Below are 23,967 nucleotides of genomic sequence, written 5' to 3' on the forward strand. Positions count from 1 at the left end.
GTTACAGTATAAACAGGATTGTGGGACAATGGTGGTCCGGAACCATAGGCTGTATGTGATGTTGGCCACAATCAGAAAATTGTAGCAAATGCTTAATTAAGCAAGAATCTGTAACAGTTGTAGACAGGAATGAACTTCCAGAGAAATAAATGTCTCATGGAATTAGAATTCTTAGGACTTTACTGTACTTTGCAACCTAAGTGACCATGTAGGAGCCTGAGTACAAATTGGTTCTGTAAACAAGATGAATGTGGCTGTACTATTTTTTTCATATACTAAGTAAATTTAAAGGGTACATAGATACTGATTTAGCAACTCAACTTCTAGGAATCTATTCAGAGAAATACTGTGTGTGCAAAAAAAAGTAGAATTATTTTTCATAGAAAAATGGGAACAACCTGAAGTTCAACTGAAAACTGACCAAATCAATTTACGGCAGATCTGTACTTAGAATGCTATGTACCTCATGCAATGAACAGACATTTGTGTTGATATGGGAAAAAGTCCTCAATGAAAGGGTGGAAATTGGAGATGAACAGTATGACCCTGCTGTTTTCTGCTGCTTTTTAAACTGGTAGGTTTTGTTTATGCTGGAAAAAAAGACTGGAAAGTTAAAGACCAGTAAATGAGTTTAATTCTGATTTTAAGGCAAGATTTTTCCCTTTCTACCTTCTGTACCCTTAGTTGACTACATATGAATTACCTTAATTACCATCTCCACATAGCCTACCCTCTGGCCAAAGGCTCTCATCGTTCTCTAAATATTTCTCACTCCTCTCCTCCACACCTATGTTAAGGTCACTCCTCTCTGGAATATCTTCCCCTAAATACCATTAATGGAATCCTGCCAGACTGTGTAAACGTGATCTCTTCCAAGAAATTCCCATTTCTTACATTTTAGAGAATTCTCATGTGCAAATACCTATTACTCCTTAGGTCTTTTATAGGCATTTGCAATCCATTCCAGTTTCTATCTCATGTCTTAGCTATCTATGTCGGGGTTTTATGTTTTCCACTTATTATTATTTTTTATTTCCACTTATTATATTTCCACTTATTATTTATGTGTTTCCACTTTTTTCTTGTGGGGGAAAAAAAAACAAGATTTACTCATTTTTCCATCCCTTACAAAGCTGAAGATAACAGATGTTCATTTCAGCCAATGTTTGCTGAACTAATGGGGCATTTTTTGCAATTCAATATGTAGGCTGCTAATAATTTAGAAAGAGACCAAATGACTCACCACTTTATTTTCAAAATTTTATTTATATAGATTTTTCAGAATATTTCCCTTTCTTACAAGATAAAATCCCAAAGCTTAAAATCAGATATTTTATAATCCATTATAGCTAAGTATGGAGAGGAGAGTTCAATCATTTTGAGGAAAAGCTTTCATAACTGTACAAACATGAATATTTACAATATTCTTTAATATACAGATAACATAGCATCATATTTAAATGTAAAAATAGCTTAAATCATTATATTTTACTAGAGAACATTCCACATTTCAAACTAATAAAAGAAAACCATAAACACTGATAACATTTGGGGAAAACAACATCAAATTAATCAATAATCATAGTAAACTTACATATAATACACAATTTACATGTCAAAGCCACAAATTTAAAGGTCTGTAAGCAATCTGTTTAAATCATGCTATAATCTAAATACTACTTTAGTATTCACTGGATGAAACAAATACTCTGTTGTAATCTATGAAACAGGAATACAACTATGAAATCATACTTAATAGACCTTAAATCCTAAGAGGCTACTCTAGGAAACCTCAAAGATAACAAATCAGGCATTTTCCCCTAAAGTTCTTATGAACATATTCTTAAAAACACTCAAAGGAAGAAAATAAAAAGAGCCTAGATATCCTAAGTTATTTTACCTTCTCAAATTTGGTTTGGTATAGAGCCCCAGGCATAATTACAGCTTTTGTGCAGTATTTTGCCTTTCTCCTGATTTAAGGGGATAACATATTTATTCTGTCTTGTTCCAGAAAGGATTTAAGGTAGCTTAAAAGGTAGATTCAGAAGATACCAGAAAGCACAAATTACAGGTTAAATTAGAAAAGAGAGAAAGCAGAGTTTGGGGGAATAGTACACATAAAACTATTTCAAAAAAGGTCAGGAATTAAGCTAAAATAATATTACATTATTCTCCACAGTGATTTTCTGGAAATACTGCAAGATATGGTATTAACTTGTAAGAACACTACTAAGCTATGGTAAACTCAAGGTGCAGGTCAAATTTCCTTTTTAAATTTTCTATGAACCCTGAGGGAGCAGATGATAATTAAAACGTATATGCTTTTCTCTTTGTGCTTGGGTGAATTAAGTTTTCCTAAATGTCATAATACGTGACTTTAGATTTAGTCTCTACTATTGAGAAAGGGGAGTGTAGGTGAAAAAAAAACTAACTGTGGGCACCCTGACTTCATTTCTACTCTGAAATCCATCAGTTGGATGCCTGCTGCCTGCTGATGACTTGAGGACCAGTAGCTACATTCCAAGTGGTCATGCCCTATCGCTCTAGTGTGGGTTCAGGACAAAGCATCAGTCTAGGGCATCCTGACTATCAACGCCCTCAGGTCCTATAGCTCGAAGCTCATGAGGGCCTGCACAGACAGGAAGCAGCTTTAAAGCAAGAGTGCTGCTCAGGTGGGCACGCTGAGGCCACAGTCTCCTTTGCTGCCCAGACAGCTGCAGAGACTCTGACCGGCTCTCAGTCTGCAGGTCACACACCTCACCCCATTCCTGTTGGGGAGGAAAGTCCTGCAGAGGAGGCTGGGTCAGCATTCATCAACTTTTGGGAAATATGAATGGGTCTGTTCATCTCTGCTCTTCAAGCCCTGCTTTCAACAAATGACAGAATGCTTTCAACCTATATGCTGACAGGTAAGAAGTGCAGTGGGGATGAAGAAAAGGGCGTGAGGGAAATGATGAAAGGCAAAGTGGTAGGATATATGGTTTTAGTTTCAAAACTATAGATTAAGGATCATTAACCAAAATATGTACCTGAAAACTCTTAACTTCTGCCTCCAGTCTTTCTCTGAGGATGAATGGTCCCAGGTAATACTCTTACGTTTTGGTCAAGTCAGTAAAGAACTAAGTGCAAGTCTATAGATCTAATGCCATGGGAACTGCAATCTTCTTGGCTGCAGTGGCAAAATACCCTAGAGTTTGTGAGGTAGGTTTTTATAGGCAGTCACTGCCATTTTTCCAATGATACCCTTCAGAATATAGGGAGGGCCAACTTACTATCAGGCACCATGCTTCAGGTCCACAATACTTTTTAGAGGCCCATGAAAATGCTTTCTTTTAGATTCAGAAGAAAAAATATGAATATTAAGATTGAGGGACATATTTACATATAATAGTAAATTCACGTTACACTTTTAGAATTCTTTTTCTTCATTTTGTAAAATTGTAATATATTAATTTTTTTTAATAGAAGAAGAAACAAGGCCCATGAAGGTCATAGTGCAGCTTTGAATATAGGGTCAATAATGGAGGGGGGAGGAGAGTCTGATCTTGTTCTTACTCCACTGATTTTCTTTACTTAAATGTTACTTTGGAATTAGTAGAGAGTTAAGTCTAATAGTGGCAAAGCGTGAGTATCAATTACCACTAGCCAAGCTGGAAAAAGAAATAAAAATTAAGTTCATTATTGTATTGTCATTATGCAATAGTAAGAGCCAAACTGGGATGACTTGGACATGTTCAAGTCCTCTCTCCTGTCCTGTAAACATTACCACCAGAGGTAGGTTTTCTGTTGGCTCTGCCTCCTGAAGGTCCTGAATTACACTGCAACTTAGTTCTAGACTTCGGCGCTTCTCCAAGGCCCTGGCTCCAACTACCTAGCCCATGGCTGGCAGTGACAGGAATGTGGGCACCTGCAGCTGCAAAAATGTTTCCAGGATATTATCAGAGAAAAAAGCAAAAAGGGAGAATGAATGCCGGACGAGGGGAGGAAAATAACAGACTGTAATGTTCTAATATTATACAGTCCAAAAAAAAGGATTTATACTAAAATGTTAACTACAGTTTTCTTAATAGTAGGATCAAGATATTTTTATTTTATGCTTCTGTTAATATTTTATGAGATAAATGTACTCTACCACCAGAAAAATCACTAAGTAAATATTTTAAAAATTGTGTTCTTAAAGCTTTAAACTCTGAAGATTGCCACCTTTGAGCTCCTCATAGCATGGCTTGTTAGTAATTATGGTTAACTAGTGATGTGCAGAGCACCTCAACTTGAAAACAGAACTTTTAATGATTTTCACTATTTCCCATCACCTAAATTTATCATTACAGGGAAATGCCAATCAAGAAAGTTAATTAATATGAACTTTCTAGGATCTGTTCCCAATGTACAATCAGGAAAATATGTCAAAGGGAAGAGTACAAAGGAGTGGATTGCTATTTTCTGTAGAATCTGACTTTCTGCTCTTGGAAGGAGATACTAAATCACAGAATTTAGATTTTTGAATTACAGGTGAAGAGTGTCAAGTCCAGACAGGTTATGTGATTTTATCACTGTCATACAGTTACACATACAGCGAAGCTGGTAACAGAATTATACTAAGAACTCAGGTTTCCTATTTTTTGGTCTACAGCTGTTACATCCCTGGTCCCAAAAGTAGCTGCTTTATGTTATGTTCCATTGTTAATCATAAATGCATAGAGAGAAATGAAAATACTACTAGTTTTCTTTAAAAACATTTGTTAATTTGGGAAAGGTACCATCTCAAAATATAAAGTTCCAGGTGAGTAGTCCAACAATTAGAACAAACCATAAGATCTTAGACCTAGAGTGCCAGAAAGATAATTTAAACATCAGTTACACAAAAGAATTTAAGCCCAGAGAAAGTAAACTATATCCCCCAAAACCACAAGGTTGAGTCAAAGCCCAGGTCACCTAAAACTGGCTCACTGCTCCTTCCAATACTGCTATATTCTTCCTGGGCTACTGATCGTTACAACTAAGAAAGGTAAAAAGACAGAACATACCCAGATTAGATATAATAAAACTATTATTAATAAGAATGTTTGTAAATAATTCTACATACAATCTATTAGGATCAATCAGGCAGCGTGATTGCTAACTTTTATCTGAAAACGTACTTAAATGTAAATCACAATTTTGAGTTTTGCTGTTGTTTGAAGATGATGCAGGACCTTTCAGTGTCTCAGGCTCATGCATCTGAAAATAAATTCTAAATGTTTGAAATTCCCTAGAATGCTTTTAAATCCCTAGATTAGGGGTTGGAAGATAAAGTCCAGCAACGTGTTTTTTGTGAGGTTCATGAACTAAGAATGGTTTCATATTTTTAAAGTTTCAAAACTATAAAGGAGAACATCTGATAGAGACAGAATGAGGGCTGCAAAGCCTGTTACTGACTAACTGCCCCTTTATATAAAGTCTGCTGATCTATGATTCAGAAAATATATGAAAGTGGGCTGAATATGCCTGGAAGGGATTTTTGTTTTTAAAATTGTATCTCTGATTTATTTAAGCTTTTTTTGTAATTTTTTCCTTTTTAGGAAAAAAAAAATTCTAGTTTGAAGGGAATGTTACCTGTGTTCCAGTAAAATGAAGTTTTATTACACACGCTAATACAAGTACTAATGTAAGTGGTCATATAGTTGAAACTAATTATTTGATGTAACTGAAATAAACACAAAATGTTTCAGATAACTGAGAAAATGGCATATCCTGGAGTATTGCTGCTATAAAATAAAATGGAAGCAAGTACCTGTAATTAAAAAACCAAAAATTTGATTCTCTCCTTTGGTTCACTTCTCTGTTTTTAAGATTTTTCTCCTTATGCTCCACAGCTATCCCTAGCATGTTAAGATTTATTAAACCAGTAGTTCTTAAACATGTTAATTACTTCAGTGATCATCCATTTATATCTCATTTGCAACCATAAACAAATCTCACCAAAACACATGGAAAGAAGGCAAGTGTTCCTAATGAGACATGAGATACCAAAAATGGGATGACAAGTTCAGGGAGAAATACACATTAGAGATATATTTCACTTATCACTCTGATACAACAGTAAAGCAGACTGCCATTCAGTCTACTGCATTGCTTACTGGCCATGGTAGGACTGCAGCTCTGCAGCAGACCCTGGTCTGCAGAGCACTTTGGTAATCACTGTATGAAAACAAGTCTTTAGCTCTCTCATCATATGACTTATGTGGCAAAATCTGAATTTTGTGAATTTTTAAAGAAAAGTATCAGCCCTTGTGTTGGGAGATCTGTGCATCTCGATGGCTTGAGAGCCTATCTCCTTCCCCAGAGTTGGGAAGTTTTCAGCAATTACCTCCTCAATGACACTTTCTATCCCTTTTTCTCTCTTCTTCTTCTGGTACCCCTATTATACAAATATTGTTCCTTTTGGCTTGTTCACACAGTTCTCTCAATAGTCTTTCATTCTTAGAGATTCTTTTTTCTCTGTGCCTCGGCTTCTCTGTATTCCTCTTCTCTAATTTCGATTCCATTTACTGTCTCTTCTACTACATCTAATCTGCTTTTAAATCCCTCCATTGTATGTTTCATTTCAGATATGGAATTTCTTAATGATTGAATCTCCGTCTTAAATTCATTTCTGAGTTCTTGAGTATTTTCCTGTACCTCCATAAGCATGTTTATGATTTTTATTTTGAACTCTCTTTCAGGAAGACTGGTGAGTTCCGTTTCATTTGGCCCTTTTTTGCTGTTTTAGGGTTAGTTGTATTAACTATATTTTCACACTATCTGTGGTTTTAGGAGGAGTTTACTGCCTCACCTCTCACACTGCCATCTTGAATCCTCTTAGACAAAAAATAGAGAAAAATATCAAATATGTGCCTCTGTTAACTAAATTACAACAATATCAAGATTATAACTCTGGAAGCAGGACCTACTATGTCAATATTAAAATGTCTTACTTTAAAATAATTACATTAATAATTCCTTTGGACCCATAGTGAAGTTCTCTTCAGGGACTCCATTTTCCTGCTTGCTTTTATAATTGGAAAGAAATAAATTTTCTATCTGAGTCAAGAATTCTTCAGCGATGAAGCAATTGGTCACTCTGCTCAGAGTTTTCCTCAGACACTCCAAAAGCTAGTTGGAAAGAAAAGTTCTATATTTAAATAAACAAAAAGCATAAGACAGTCTGTATTACTATCGTTAATTTATCCCTTTCCAAAGCTCATATTTTCTAATGCTCAAATGAGAAACATTCCCTTTATATGTGTCTGAAGATAAATTTGTGCTCAATAATTATACAGCTGGAGTCATGGAAGCCACTGCTGACAAATGCTGAGGTTAGTTCCTTTATCATCTTATGTAAGACAGACCTGAGTCCGTAAGCATGATGCTTTCCACTTTGGCCAAACTTGTGGCTTTGTTTCTCGTTTTACATTTACAAAGTGAAATAATCTGTAGGACAGAAGATCCATGTACAAACACAGAACTCTACCATTTCAAATTAGGATGCTACAGTCTATTTCTTGGGAAACATGCATATTACTCTTCCAACAGAACAAAGAGAAAGTGGCTAGTATAGGAGGGGGTATAAATTATTAAAAAGAAACAGTATGCTTGTATTTCTATTCCTAAATTGTTACCAAATAATAAAAAGAAAGATAAATGTTGCCAGTCTACTGATCTTAACTTATACTCATAGAAAAAAAAAAATAAAGTAAAATAAAAGAATTCAGGACTCTTATTTTCTACCAGAAAGTAAATAAAATGACCATTTAACTTTATTAAATTCATACAACCATTCCTAAAAATGATTACTTGTTAAAACTTGGAAACATGGTGCTTTTGAATTTAATAAAATGAGAAAAATGTTCTCCACTGTGTACAATAATAATCTAAGAAATTTATCATCTAGCACTGACAAATTTATTATAAAATATAATTATTTCTATATGCAAGTGTGGGCAACAAAACAAATGACTAATTATCTCCTAGAAATTAATTTTAGAAAAGAAAAAGTAATAAAGGAACTACACAGAAATGTATCCACAAAACATTAGACATCATGGGAATATCACTGAGATGAATGGCCTTAGAATCTGTGAACAATGGAACCAGTAAAAATGAAGGAAGCTTACTTTCTGTAAACAAGTCAGGTCAGAATCCCGGCGAAAAATTTTATCCATGGGAATGCTACTGTTGGAAGAAATATGGAAACAAATTGATGAGACAAATACGATAAACTAATCAGTTTTATAATAAACTATCACTGATGCCATATGTCACAATTTTATATTTAACTTAGGTTTTCTCTAAAACATAATTTAATGAGAAACACTGCAGATGTGCAATCATCTCAAACCATAGCACATACCTACGGGACAGCCTGTATTTTTCTATTATCCATCTTGTCTTTTCAAATACTAATCCCCATCGAGGTTCCTCTAACATCTGTTGTACTTCAAATTTGTAAGGTAAACCTAGAAGAACATAAAGAAGCACATTTTTATCAACTATTTCTTAAATCTCCAATATTGTTTTAATTATTTAAAATTCCCTGCTGTGTTTTCAGAACAAAAGCTTGGCAGACGAGCTGAACAACACCTTAAACATAGTGGACATTCATTAAATATTTATTGCCTGGCTGAACTTGTTCCATCAACATTAATGCCAAGCAATTAATAACAACATGGAGAAGTGTTATTTATATGCCAACTCTATGCAAGGAACTGAGAGAAGTAGGATGATCATTTAAACCAGGAGAATGTTAAGTGAAAGGGAACACTATTAATAATTGTGTCAGAACCACAGATTAAAACTGGGACTGATCTAGGCAAATCCAGACATATTCTATCCCAGTGATTTTTTTGTACACAGTTTATTAAGCTTACAACACACAATATACAGCTGTATTTCATATTAAGAATATTTTTCTAAGTTAAAAAACTGGCAATAAAACCAGTAAAAATTTCCTTTTGTACTATTTTTATCTACTAGAATATCAGAAAAAAACTAATCACTAAATACATTTCCTGCCAATTACAAGTACAGAAAATAATTAACCGTTAGAGACAGTTTAAAGTAGGATTTGGTATATACATAACAGAAAGGGAGGAGAGGAAAGAAGGGAGGAAGGGAGGAAAATAGACAGGACCAAGTTAAAGGTACAAGGTATCCCATGGCTTCTAAGAATCTTAAGTCTTGAACCAGAGGGTTTCCAAGTGAAGCAAAGTGAGATTAAGATCTAATACGCAATGTTGGTAATGGTCATTTGAGAGGCATTTCTGCCCAACAGAACTTTCTGAAATGAGAACACTAAGTACTTGTGCACTGTGCAGTGGTGGCTTATGTGAGCATCCAGCAGTGTTCCTTTTAATCCTGTCAAGAGATTCTTTCCCCTGTATGCAATGGTCTCTTCATATGCATGTCCTGGTCTGCATCTTGCTGCATACTGCATTAGTACCATAAATCCAAACAAGTCTCTGGAGTCTCCTCTCTGTGTGGTGGTTCTCTGCTCATGTTTTGCAAATTTAGTTGCCTGGATCTCCCTGGTCTCCCTCTGTCACCTCCACTCCGTGTGTCCAGGCTCTGGGTGAGTTTCTCCTCCTTGTTCCACACCTAAGAACTCTTGTCAGTAAGCTAATGACGTGTTTTCCCCTCATTTGTTTCCCATCTCTCAGCAAACATATCCCTTCACTGCCTGATGGTATGTTCTAAATATCATAATTCAGATATTTTTCCAGGTTACTGGTTATTCAAGGCAGGTACCTGTTACTTCGTTTAGGCCAGATGCGGAATTCTAGGAACTGAATTTTAAATTGCATTTAATTCTAATTAAACGGATACATGTGGCTAGTAACTACTCTATTAGACAGTATCAAGAGTAGAGGGACACTCTTAAAACCTAGCAGAACATGAAATTAAGAAATGTTTTAAATTGAGAACAAGTTGACTGTGATTCCTCCTGTTGGATCTTTTTGTAAAATTATACTGGGCTATAAAGATGTACGCTCAAAATGGGCATTCTGGACCAAAGTTAATGTCAATACCATTCATCTAATGAAAACTTACAGAGTGCTGACCACTTTCTAGGTATAAGACAATCGATCAGGAGACACAGAGACAAAAAAAACATAGCTGCTGCTCTTCGGGGCTCACAGTTCAGTGAGACACACTAAACAGTTTAATTACATCACAAGACAAAAGCAACCATGAAGGCAGGAAACAAGTGTTGCACAAAGAACAGAGCAACTAACAGTAAATGACATGGGGTGCACTGGGGTCTTAACCAGAGAAAAGCATGACATTACGAGTGACAACTGTGTCACATATAAGAGACATCATTAAGAATGAAGAAATTCACTTGTTAGACATGCATTCATTTAGTGCCTACTTCATGCCAAGCCTTGTGCTAGAAATTTGAGGATAGAAAAACAAGTACAATAGAGTATCTACCTTCAAGGAGTTCATGAGCTAATGGGAAAGGGTACAATGTGCAGTGACAGTATCCAGAGAAGACAGTGACCTAGAGTAGACAGGGGTAGTAAGATGGAGAAGAAAGAATATGCTAGAGATGTTGACTGTTTCCTTCCATCTTTTCCTTTCTGTCCGTGCTCCCTTCTTACATTCCCTTACTTTACCTAGTCGACTACACTAATTTCCCATCCAGCCAGAGCTGACTGGGCTACAAGCAGACATTACCCTTACAAGAATCAAGTCATATGATGGGGTAAATCAACCAAATTCTTTCTTGAGAGAGAATGTAAACTCAGACATAAAAAAAAAAGGCATGATTAAGCTTATACCAAGAGGTCACAGAGAGTGTGGTAGGGTGGTCATTTTTCTTTTTCATTTGAATACCACTGCAGAGAAAGCCAGTCTGCATTTATCAAAAAATTTTCATGAGAACAGAGAGACTGTCTATTTTGCTTACTGCAACGTCTCCAGTACCTAACACACACACCACTTGGCTATAACTTTTCTCCACACTGAAACCCTCTGGTCCAGTGGCCATCATAACAAGAGGATACTTGAATCTAGTATACCATGAAAGGGAAAGGGGTTGGCTGCACTACACAGTATCAAACAGTGATACACTAGTTGAGGGCACAAAGTTTTCCATCAAATAGTTTTGCACAGTTGAAAATTCTTTGATTTGTAAGATTCAAAGAACTGAAGAAAGAAATAGGATGAAGTTGTTTTTGTTGAAAACTTACGGTAAGAGCCATTTGGGCTAATTTCATCACTTATAACCAGGCAGGTAATCTGGGAATAAGGTAAAGGATTGCTTCGATTATAAGGACTAACAATCATTCCAATGAACTTTGCACCACCTCTGGAAAAGTAACTCTACAATTAAAAGAAAAGTATAATTAGTTTCAACTACAAACACTTAAATATCAGTATTTACCCACACTAACATATTCAACATCTAGTGGAGGAAAAGCAAACTCAAAGAGTGTGTTAAAAACTTCAAATCCAAACAGCAACGAAATGAAATGTATATATTCATTCCACACTCTAAATTTTTCCGGCCAAAATATGTTCAACCTAACCTGAAAAGACCCTTATAGAGAATACTTGGCCTGAAAAATCTTCATTTGCCACAAATATATTTACAAATCATATTCATTACCCTTTGGTGGTAATCTTTATCAGTATGGTAATAATTTACAGCTGCCTATAGCAAAAATATTCACATAACACAAAACTGCAGAGTGAAACTGTTTTTACTAGATGCAAAATATATTATGTTTCTGATTATATTAATTGTTCCAAGTCCCTGTTGTAGTTGTCATCAATTTTTAAACTCTGGAAGTAATTATTACTGTTAGTTTTATAGCTTGTTTGTATTACACAAAATAGCTGATTTTCCAAGTGTTTAAAACATTTATTGTTCTTATAATCAGAAAAAAATGCAAGCTATTTCAAAACTCCAGATGCAAGAATATTATAAATGCAATACTTTCCTAGAACTGTTTAAACTGTATTTATTTAATAGAGAGCAATGAAAGGGGAGAGAATATGCATTATTTCAGATTATATATACAGAAGACCTATAAACACACCTGGTATTTGGCTTGAGTATCAATATCTCGTAAGGAAGGATTAGGATCAAAGGCAGGATGAGAATGATACCATCCGATAACACTATAGCCTCTTACAGCCAAGGTTTCCGAGGCCTGTGTTTGTGAGACAGGATCCATCTCACACTGCAGTCCTGTACTCAGACTGTTACATGGTTCTGCTGCACAGACCTATAAAGGATTAATTCTTTTATGATTACATGGAAATCCAGGTAATTACTTTATTTAGTTCTTTCATACACAGATACAGAAACTTTTCAAAGCCAGTCTTCTATTTGACTATAATATAGGCAGGTTTTAACTTAAAGTGAATTATACTCCCAAAGTGTGACTGTATGCTAGAAACTCAGAATCCATTTTTCTACTCAAACAATGTTATATTGACTGCTTGTTTTCCAGGTCAACCTGTGTACATGGTATCTGTACGAACACAGTCTTTCAATGACCCCTATTATTTATAATAATTTCAAAACAATGATGTGTACCAAGTTTCAACTATAAGGTTAGCACATGTTTCCTGGCCTCTGAGGAGTGGTAGCTTTTTACTGGTGACGGCAATGAGGAACCAAGGCCTGGTAGTGTTTCCTTTCTTGGTGGTGAGAAGAAACGGGTGCTTAAAATACAGAATGTCAAGTCACTTCTGGGAATATATAACGTTCTATATTTGCATCATAGATAGAGTCTATATTTTAAATATATCCACTGGAATATTTGGTATGGTAGTAGGACTAAGTAATTTTTAAAAATTTTAAAATAACTTACTTCAACTATCTTATCAACTTCTGAGTATCTTCCTCCTAACAGACCAATCACTTCTGCCATAGAAACATGAGCATGCTAAAAAAGAAATACAGAATAGACTTAGTCAAAACATACAAACCCACCGGACAAAAAAATCAGAATAAAACTCACTTATCACCGAAGAGTCATTTTAAGTTTGGTCGCTATGCTTTTCTAAAATAAAGTAGCATAGTAGAGGAACCAGATGCTAGGCTCAGTGCACAGAGACTTAGGATTTCAGATCTGCCTTCACTGCTAGCTGAGAAAGCTTTGAACCAAACATTCAGAAATTCCAAGATGCCATTTTTTTCATTTACAGAATGAAGATACCATTTGCTTTCCCTATTCAGGAAAGGTATCATAAGAACACAAAATAAATTTCACTCTGGGTCCTCCTATAGAAAAACACTACAAATAAACACACAACTATTGGAGGCCTCAGTAGTTTAAACAATGAGCCTCCAAATTATAGGAGTTGTGCTTTTTTGCCATTATCTAGAAGGCAGCAGGCAAAGGATACTAGGAAATGAAAATAGGGTTAATGATGACAAACAGTCTGCAAAAACTCACATTAATTAATTTTCTCTAAAATATGGAAACATGCAATTGTTTGGCTTTTCTCCAAAAGAAAAGACTTATTTTTAGATTCCTTGTAAAAGAGGATAGTTAAGATCCAAAATACACGTCTTCGATACTCTCTTAAGCCTGTAATAAAAATACACAAGAATAGAAATCAGAATAACTAAACACAATAGATTATCCTTACCAAATCCATTATTAAAAGTGCTTCTGAAGCCACTCTCACCTGAAATGGCTCCTGAAATATAAACAAAAAAAAATGGGGGAGCATAAAAATAGAGATTTTGTTCTTCCTAACTGGAATGTCTATCCTTTTCTCCTTTATCTATCACACCAAGTTCTCCCCACAGATCATGACTCAGCACAAACCAGACTTTTTTCCCTTTAAATTATCATTGAAAATGCTAGCATAGAGGAATTGTCTTTTTTTCTATCTGTATCACTTATACAACCCTTAATGCACCTTCACTTGTCTAATTTTTTACATACATATGCCTTGCACACAGAGAAAAAGAAGAAGTATTTCATGTCTGTCAGGAGGACATTGCTTATGGTCATTCAGTGATGCACAAACAGTACCTGCTTTTCTTCACTGAAAAAATTACAAGGTATCAACTGGAAGGGATCAAATGAGCTGAAAAAGAAAAAAAAATCATTTCTAATATACTCTCAAAACAAGATTAGCAAAGTAACATTTATTCAAATTTGAGAATGTGTATCAATAACCTAAACTTAAATTCTGAGTGAGAAAAAAATTAAAATAGAAGAGTATCTTAGGACATTTCATACAACCCTTTTGAAAGAAATATTATTTTGAACTTGATTTAAAAAAATGGGCAATGACAGGACCTTTGGGAGAAAATAATTATTGTTTTAATTTCTTTTAACACCCAAAGAGAACATTATAAATGGCTAGACATGTGTCATACACTGTAAACAGGTTTCAAAAAGTTCAATGAAAATACAACCGATTTCCTGGCATGTGACAGAATGTTCAAGGAAGATGGAAATTTCTCAAAAATACTTTTGTCAGTACAACATTCTTGGTACAGGGTAGGAACTCACTAAATGTTTTTTGAATGAATAAATAATGATAGTTCTGCTAAAGAAACTAATGTATATGGAAAGTTTTATGCTAACTTGATATTTTAAAATGAAACAGTAAAAAATGATGGGAAGAAGGCCAACTAAGCAAGGCTAGATATAAAAGCATTTGTAAACCTGAGAGAAATATTAGAGAGGTTTAACAAGTAAGGAATTAAGGTTTGAGAAAAATATTAAGAATAAAAAAGTTTTTTTTAGACTATGATCAGAGAAAGGGAAAAAACAAACAAACAAGGAATACGGTCATGTTAACAAAACTGGAAAAATGCAGGACTATACAGTTCCTATTCTACCAGCGACTGTTAGGACCAGATCAGACCCTACTTTGCTGAATACTGTATTCCAAATGCCCAGAACTGTACCTGACACATAGAAAGCATTCAAAAAGTATTTGCTGAATGAAAGTCTTCAAACCAGAAAGTACTTAATCAAATAAAAAGAATCAGAGGCCAAGACAGATGAGAAAACAGCAAGAGACATGCATTCCACAGCGCCAAAGAACTTTGATGTGAAACCACCGCCAGCCTTTTTGAGGAGCTGTAGACAACACGAAGTTACTCTAGGACTAGGAATAGGCAATTATTGGACTTATTTTCAAAACATGGAAAAGCAGACTTTAAAAGCAGAGGAATTAACAAGTGAAGAGGTAACTACTACTAATGATGGTTTCATGAAAGTAAGTCATGAAAATAAACCCAATTTTCATTTTTGATAGGAATGATCTGCTAGAAAATAGGAGACTCATTAAATTCAAATATATTGTCTGCATCTAAGCAAGACATCTGATTTCTGTATAAGATGAACAAATATTGGTTAACAGTAGTAATGTATAGCTGACTGAACAATAATATGTAAGGTTTATATTTACTTAGTTAAACATTTTAATCAATGATCAATGGTGGAAAAGGCAAGCTTACTGAAATTTGATTCAAAGCTACAAAGGCTGTTATAAGAAAAGTGGATCTGGATTCAAAAAGATTCTGACAACTGGAACAATGACTTGAAAATCATGATACATATGTGTCACATTTAGATTCAGAAAATAAAATGTTTGGATGCTCTATGAGCTGTCCTAGCTTAGAAAGGTTGTATTTTTTGTATAGTTTATCTCATTTAATTTATTCTCACAATTGTTAAGTTTTCATTTTTATTTCAAGAAGGTGATAAAGAAAGTAATGGTTAGGAGTATGGATTCGTAAGCCTGAATGCCTCGGTTTAAATCATGCCTCCCCCACTACCAAGCACAGGCAGGTTATTCAACCTCTTTGTGCCTCTCGGCTTCCTCATGTATAAAATGGGAATGGCATTATTAACTACTGCATAGGGTTGTTGTGAGGATTACGTAAGCTTCTATGTGTAAAGTGCTTAAAACATAGCTAACAGTGGTAGCTATAGTTATTTTTATAAATGAGGACCCAAGGCTCATAAAAGCTTCAAGTAACGTATTCAGGGACATACAACTGTTTAAGTATCAGAGTTCTTTCCACTGAAAATGACCTAGTGGCATTCCTGGATATCTTATTTTAAAAGGGACACTGACAAATTTAAAAAAAAATCCAAAAAAAAAAAATTTCTGAGAAAAACTTTTCCTCAAGGTATCCCAAACTGGTAATCAATGAAATGAAACATTTCAAAATTTTAGCAGTATTTTTAAATTTAATGCCAATATAATGTTGCTACACAAGATACCTTTTGCATACATTTTCTAAACATTTGTGTTAAGTTAAAAAAATAAAAAAAGCACTTAAGTAACACTATACCTTTTTGTTGGTCTTGGCACTTTTGAAGACTTAACAGATTTGCCCTTTTCCTCTTCTCTTCTTCTTGCCAACTCCTCAGCAGAGAAATGCTAAAAACATAAAACAGCGGTGGGTCAGAGTCCATCAGCCATTAAGAGACAGAATTAATTAAAAAAATACTCCTTTAAAATTAAAGGGGACACTAACAAATGGAAACTCATCCCATTCTCGTGGCTAGAAAAATTAATATCGTCAAAATGGCCATCCTGCCCAAAGCAATATACAGATTTGATGCAATCCCTATCAAATTACCAGCAACATTCTTCAATTAACTGGAACAAATAGTTCAAAAATTCATATGGAAACACCAAAGACCCCAAATAGCCAAAGCAATCCTGAAAAAGAAGAATAAAGTGGGGGGGATCTCACTCCCCAACTTCAAGCTCTACTACAAAGCCACAGTAATCAAGACAATTTGGTACTGGCACAAGAACAGAGCCACAGACCAGTGGAACAGATTAGAGACTCCAGACATTAGCCCAAACATATATGGTCAATTAATATTTGATAAAGGAGCCATGGACATACAATGGCGAAATAACAGTCTCTTCAACAGATGGTGCTGGCAAAACTGGACAGCTACATGTTGGAGAATGAAACTGGACCATTGTCTAACCCCATACACAAAAGTAAATTCAAAATAGATCAAAGACCTGAATGTAAGTCATGAAACCATAAAACTCTTAGAAAAAAACATAGGCAAAAACCTCTTAGACATAAACATGAGTGACCTCTTCTTGAACATATCTCCCCGGGCAAGGAAAACAACAGCAAAAATGAACAAGTGGGACTATATTAAGCTGAAAAGCTTCTGTACAGCAAAAGACACCATCAACAGAACAAAATGGTACCCTACAGTATGGGAAAATATATTTGTAAATGACAGATCCGATAAAGGCTTGACATCCAAAATATATAAAGAGCTCACCCACCTCAACAAACAAAAAACAAATAATCCAATTAAAAAATGGGCAGAGGAACTGAACAGACAGTTCTCCAAAGAAGAAATTCAGATGGCCAACAGACACATGAAAAGATGCTCCACATCGCTAATTATCAGAGAAATGCAAATTAAAACTACAATGAGGTATCACCTTACACCAGTAAGGATAGCTGCCATCCAAAAGACAAACAACAACAAATGTTGGCGAGGCTGTGGAGAAAGGGGAACCCTCCTACACTGCTGGTGGGAATGTAAATTAGTTCAACCATTGTGGAAAGCAGTATGGAGGTTCATCAAAATGCTCAAAACAGACCTACCATTTGACCCAGGAATTCCACTCCTAGGAATTTACCCTAAGAACGCAGCAATCAAGTTTGAGAAAGACAGATGCACCCCTATGTTTACTGCAGCACTATTTACAATAGCCAAGAATTGGAAGCAACCTAAATGTCCATCGGTAGATGAATGGATAAAGAAGATGTGGTACATATACACAATGGAATACTACTCAGCCATAAGAAGCGGAAAAATGCTACCATTTGCAGCAACATGGATGGAGCTGGAGAGTATTATGCTCAGTGAAATAAGCCAAGCAGTGAAAGAGAAATACCAAATGATTTCACTCATCTGAGGAGTATAAGAACAAAGGAAAAACTGAAGGAACAAAACAGCAGCGGAATTACAGAACCCAAAAATGGACTAACAGGTACCAAAGGGAAAGGAACTGGGGAGGATGGGTGGGCAGGGAGGGATAAGGGGGGGGGGAGAAGAAGGGGGATAGTAAGATTAGCATGCATGGGGGGGAGGGAGAAAGGGGAGGGCGGGCTATACAACACAGAGAGGACAAGTAGTGATTCTACAATTTTGCTATGCTGATGGACAGTAACCGTAATGTAGTTTTTAGGGGGGATCTGATAGAGGGGAGAGCATAGTAAACATAGTATTCTTCATGTAAGTGTAGATTAAAGATTAAAAAAAAAAAAGAAAGAAAGAAAAGGGGGATTACTCCTTGATAGGATAAAACTATTGGTAAATCAAATATTAACACATGCTTTAAATATCCTTAATGTTGATCACTTAAAGGGTGTCAGATGATCAGCTATGGAGGTACTCTTTTCTGATAATATGCCTTTCTCTTAATAAAAAAAAAAAAAAGGCAGCTCCTGTGTGCTGACCTCCAATGAGCTCTACACAGTGGTATAGAGGGCATGTGCAAGTGTGGGCAAAGGGTCTGTTTGTTTCTATGCAGAAGATCAAGGCCTAGCTTGGCTACCCAGAGAACTAAGATACGATATGAGGAGGAGCTTCCGGCATCAGCACTCTCTGGAGGACTCGTGCCGGGGGATGATCATCAAAAAGCCTCCACAGGGATCCGGGGGATGCTGCGGTTGTGGCTGCATCCACCCCACCATTTCCTGGACTTGCCATTGGAATGAGGAGGGAGATGTCTAGGCTGGCATGTGCATACAGTGAGACAACGAATTTGACCAGATCTGTACTGCTGGAACTCAATCAGGAGTTGGGAGGGGTGCAAGTTGTAGCGCTCCAAAATCTTACGACTATAGACTATCTACAGTTAAAAGAACATACGGGATGTGAACAGATCCCAGAAATAGGTTGCTTTAATTTGTCTGATTTCTCTCAGACTGTTCAAGTACAGTTGGACAATATCCATCATATCATAGACAAATTTTCACAAATGCATAGGGTGCCTAAATGGTTTTCTTGGCTTCACTGGAGATGGATGGTAATTATAGATTTGCTTTGTTTATGTCACCGTATTCTTATTATGTTAATATGCGTGCGCAAGTTAGTTAGTAGTTTAAAACCTATACACGCTTAAGGTACTCTACAAGAAGATATGTCAAAGAAATAATCAATCCTCCCATGTTTTCTTCCATATGCTACCTCTATAGCTTTTCTTCTTCCTTCCTAATTACAACCCTTAAATAGAATTCGTGCCTCATATCGAATTTACCGAGTATCATAATTCCTCCAGGTGGTAAAGATACCTCGAGACAAGTGCTGGGCATAGAAGCCACAGGGCATAAATCTGCAAAGAAGTGAAAAGCCAACCTTTTCAAACAATATGGCTTCTCTCTCACTTACCAACTTTACATTTCCCTGTATGGCCCCGGAAGATGACTGGTTAGCCAGAGACGGGTAAGATTCCTGAAGGGAGGAACAACCTAAGACAGGCACAGTCGCAGGGGGGCCATCAGGTGAGAAATTGGGGAACAAGTGGTGAAGCTTAGAACCTCACCCCGCCCTGTTTTGAGAGAAAGCTTCTGCATCCGTGTATGTTTTATTGCCCTTGTCTAGCTCGGATTAGCACATAGTCTACAGGCACACACCTGATCATCTACAATTGCTCTCTTACAACACTAAACTATGTTTTCTAACTTTATCTTGCATCTACCTACCACTTCAGCATTTTATTAAAAACAAAAATAATAATAATAATAAAGGGAGAAATGTGGGATCCACATATAAATCAAGTATAAAAATCAAATGAATATTCATATTTGACCTGATTGTTTATAGTTTATAATGTGTGATCAAAACCGAAAGTTTCTGTGATGAATGCCCTTGTACTGTTCACCATGTAAGAACTTATTCACTATGTAAGAATTCGTTCACCATGTAAGAACTTGTTCATTATGCTTCAGAAGATTGGAGACTGACGAGAATTAGGCTTGAGATGGATTAATGATTGTGCATTGAGCATTGACCCTCCTATACAGAATTTTATTGTTGTTAACTACCATTTGATCAATAAATATGAGAGATGCCCTCTCAAAAAAAAAAAAAAAAAAAAACCCTGAAAGTTTCTGTAATATGACTGCACTTGCACTGTTCACCATGTAAGAACTTGTTCGTTATGCTTCAGAAGATTGGCCACTGTTGAGAATTAGGCTTGGGGTTGATTAATGATTGTGCGTTAAGTCCCCTATACAGAATTTTATTGTTGTTAACAACCATTTGATCAATAAATATGAGAGATGCCCTCTCAAAAAAAAAAAATGTTTATTAAAACAGAAAAAAAAAATACTCCTTTAAAATCATATTAAGGGCATGTAAGAAGAAGACTAAGTTGATGTAGATGTGTCTCTGTCTTTCTACAAACAAACAAATGTTGGCTAATATATAAAAAAATTGTTCCAAAATCTGTAGCCATACCAAACTTAAAATCTACTATTTCTCTTGACTTGCCCATTTTACTGAATGGTATCAGTCACCCATGTTTGAAAACCTCAGAATCACCTGAGTCTTTCCTCGTATTTAGTCACAAGTCCTACTGTGCTGAGTTTCCTTTTCCAACCTAGAGAAATCACAGAGTAATGATAAAGAGTGCAGATTCTGGAGACAGAACTCTGCCTGGCTCTGTGACTTGCTAGCTGGGTGATGGTGGCCAAGTTACTGAAGCTTTCTATGCTTCAGTTTCCTTATCTTTAAAATGAGACCAATAGTAGTAATATAATAATGGCATGGTGTTATTGTGAAGATTAAATGAGTTAATTTTATAAAGTACTGATAATAGTGTCTGACACACAGTACTATGTAAGTATAAAATAAATCTTTCATTCCATTTCTACTAACATTGTTACACAGTAGCCCAAATGAACTATGGATCTTACCCAAAATATGTCCAGGATTTTCCTATGTCTATATACCCTTGCTTATGTCACTCCCTTGGGCTGGAAGGCCCTCATCCACGAGAATCATTTTGAGATTCTCCTGCTCACTCTTCATATCACAGATGAAACAACACATCTTGTGTTAAAACTTCCCTGATGACATCCTTTGGGAGGACCTTATATTTCTTAGGATCAATCTTATGGAACTTACCATAATCTTATGGAACTTATCTCTCCTATCAGAAATGTAAGTTCCTTCTAGGCAGGAACCATGTGTTACAAATTGGTGTGCCTAGATTAGTGCTCAGGTGGTTAGCTGGGGACAGGGAATGGGGAGAGAAGAAACAGAACTAGCATTTACTGAGTAAATGGTACATGCCAGACTTACTGAGTATGTATGGGACTGTCAAATACTTTATTTCATTTTTTCACTTAATTATCACATTAATCTTTGGAGGGAGGTATATACACACACATTCAACATCTATTTTCTAAGACCATAATTTTTCTTAGTAGTAATAGTACTTTAGTATTTCTAATTCAACTTATGTCTAATGCTTGGGATAATATTTTAGTTGGTGTATCAGAACATGATTCAATAAATGTTTACTGATATGAATTGGGCACACCAATTTCTCAGCACTCTGGCAGATATTTTTGAGCCAAAGACCAGAATACAGAGATAAATAATACAAGTCTGGAGTATGACTTAAACTCTTGGTTAACTGCATCACCAATGCCTTCTACTCTTTTGTTTATTGGTGACTTCTAGACAAATTAAAAAGAAAAAGTGGCCTATATATGTATACTTATAAAATAAAATGTGTAATATATGTGACATCAAGATATACAAACATATACTGACAAAACAGCTTTCACTGATGAGCCATTTGTAAAGGTCCAAATTACCTCAAATGTCTGTCCTTCTAAGTCTTTTGCATCACACCAATTTCCCCATGGGTCTCGGACCCTACGCCTCCTTGTACGCTGTGATGAGATTAAAATAAAGCAAAGGTACACACAAGATTAACTTGGTGACATCACAGCACATTAACACACAAAACCAAAATGACAATTTTCTAAAAATCAACTAGTTTCTCATTTAAAATACTGTAATCCCTAATCAGCAATGCTTGACTAAATTTTATTAGTTTATGCTCAATAGTTAGCACTCTGTTCAGAAATAAATCTGATAATTTTCTTCATTTTAATTTCCCTTCACCATTTGGGTAATAAAACACTGAGACAAAACATACTATTAAGACCAAAAGAACCACGAAGAAAACAAGATCCCTTTCAACCACTTGTGGTAGAAAATTTGCAAGAACACATAGCAAAAGGTATAAATACTGAAAACTAGAAGCAAAATAGTAACACATCAGTCTTAGGAAAATACTGCTTAGTTAATACAAATAATAAAAAATTATTAAGTTGGTTGACTGGATTATTAATACCCAGTTTTATAAACCTCAATAGTGAAGACTTTAAAATGGACCAGGAGCTAGAAGCCAGTGTATGAGTAGCATCATCTTCAACAACTATATTTAAAAAGATCCTTTTTAAATAAATCTGTGTAGAAATGGTTTACGGCCTAAATACTCTGAGAAAAATACCCACTCTATCATCTATACTTGTTTTCATTTACCTCACCTACTACCAATTTAATCTATTTTATTAATATAGCCAATGAGATCACATGTAACTCTACATTTTAGGAAATTTGGATCCCTTGTTTTTAATTGAATTTTAAAATGCTGTAAAACTCACTAACTTTCAAGAATTAAACAATAAGGGATAAAATATTTTGGATAGCTATTCCAAAAAGCTGAATCTTAAGGGTACGAATTTAAAGCAAACAAAAAAATAACTGAAAGAGAAAAAAGAGCTTAACTTACAGTTTTAAAGATACATTAGATTGAGGAATCAAAACCAAACAGTCTAAGTTCACTTTAGCAAAACATTATGCTTCTGTGTAAAGTCTGCCAGTGAATTTTGAGTTTGTTTTTTCCTTATAAATCAACATGAAACTGAATGGAAATCAGAAAAGTGAATGGCTAAGATAGAATATAAAACATGTTCTTCCACCAAATGGCTATTATTAAACAGTTGAAGAGAAGTGGGCATACCTTACTTAACAGGGTAAGGAGCAATTGGGAGATATCATTTAGTGCGAGGTGACTGCTTACCATAGACTGCAGACGCTGGGCAAGTTGGTATGCATCTACTGTATCTTTTCTTTCTCTGACTCGTACTTTGTCAATTGGTTGTGGCCGGTTATATACAGCCTGTTCTAACAGAATTCAGGAAAAACAAAACAATCTATTATTTTATGAAACTGATTTGCTAAACAGGAAGACACATCTACATTGACTAAATTGTAACAATTTTTAAGTTTTTTAGACCTGAGCTGCTTATCCACAATCCCTACATTTGCTGTGCTACTTGGTAGTTCTCTAATAAGTAGTGCTATTAGTATATGGAATCTCAATAGAATGGGATATTAAGGAAATGGGTAGTTTGTTTAAAGTCTTATTAAATGAATGCTAAGCCCATTTTACTAACCTTTAAGCCTAATACAGAAAATATGATTTCATTTTTCTTTGAGTGGCTGAGGAAGTTTTGACACCTTAGTTTACCTGAAAAGCCAGTCACAATATACAATGATTTGGGTAAACAAAGACAATGAAATGAAGGACAAACTATAAATTCTACCTCTAAAAAAAGTAAAATAATCTCTGACAGGAACTTTTTGGGTTAGTTGTCTTTTCATAGACACAGAATACAGAACATACTCTTCTCAAACAATTGGCTATAAGATTTCTAATTACCTTATGATTAACTTTCTTCAAAATGTTTGTGTCATGTAATTCAATAAAAGGGCATAGTTAATAATATGCACATTCATCAACTTTAAATTTAGGAAAACTTAGGGTGAAAGAAACATTCTTCCATGAAAGATATTTTTGCACTTATATCACATCGAAATGTAGAGGCTCATAAATTATTTCTTTAATTTTAACATTGCTATAGAATTTTTCTTT

At 35.3% G+C, this 23,967-nt stretch overlaps 1 protein-coding gene across 4 annotated transcripts in view; it reads right to left on the reverse strand.

Annotated features, from left to right (window-relative positions):
- Positions 1-1,246: 1,246 nt before the first annotated feature.
- The window catches only part of MYSM1 (Myb like, SWIRM and MPN domains 1), a 41,280-nt gene continuing 18,559 nt past the window's right edge, over positions 1,247-23,967 (reverse strand). For 2 of the 4 annotated variants that reach the window (XM_073234005.1, XM_073234002.1), the window contains 11 exons: positions 23,113-23,216; positions 21,836-21,913; positions 16,307-16,395; positions 14,022-14,076; positions 13,630-13,680; positions 12,846-12,920; positions 12,066-12,254; positions 11,214-11,346; positions 8,372-8,477; positions 8,136-8,193; positions 1,247-7,134 (listed from right to left, as the gene is read on the reverse strand). In XM_073234005.1, coding sequence (XP_073090106.1) covers positions 6,967-7,134; positions 8,136-8,193; positions 8,372-8,477; positions 11,214-11,346; positions 12,066-12,254; positions 12,846-12,920; positions 13,630-13,680; positions 14,022-14,076; positions 16,307-16,395; positions 21,836-21,913; positions 23,113-23,216 — 1,106 coding nt within the window. In that variant the 3' untranslated portion in view covers positions 1,247-6,966. Of the gene's footprint in view, positions 7,154-8,135; positions 8,194-8,371; positions 8,478-11,213; positions 11,347-12,065; positions 12,255-12,845; positions 12,921-13,629; positions 13,681-14,021; positions 14,077-16,306; positions 16,396-21,835; positions 21,914-23,112; positions 23,217-23,967 lie in introns of all 4 variants that reach the window. The other 2 variants (XM_073234003.1, XM_073234004.1) reach the window with 2 other exon arrangements.

This window comes from Manis javanica, chromosome 4, assembly GCF_040802235.1.
Source record: "Manis javanica isolate MJ-LG chromosome 4, MJ_LKY, whole genome shotgun sequence".
NCBI classification, from domain to species: Eukaryota; Metazoa; Chordata; class Mammalia; order Pholidota; family Manidae; genus Manis; species Manis javanica.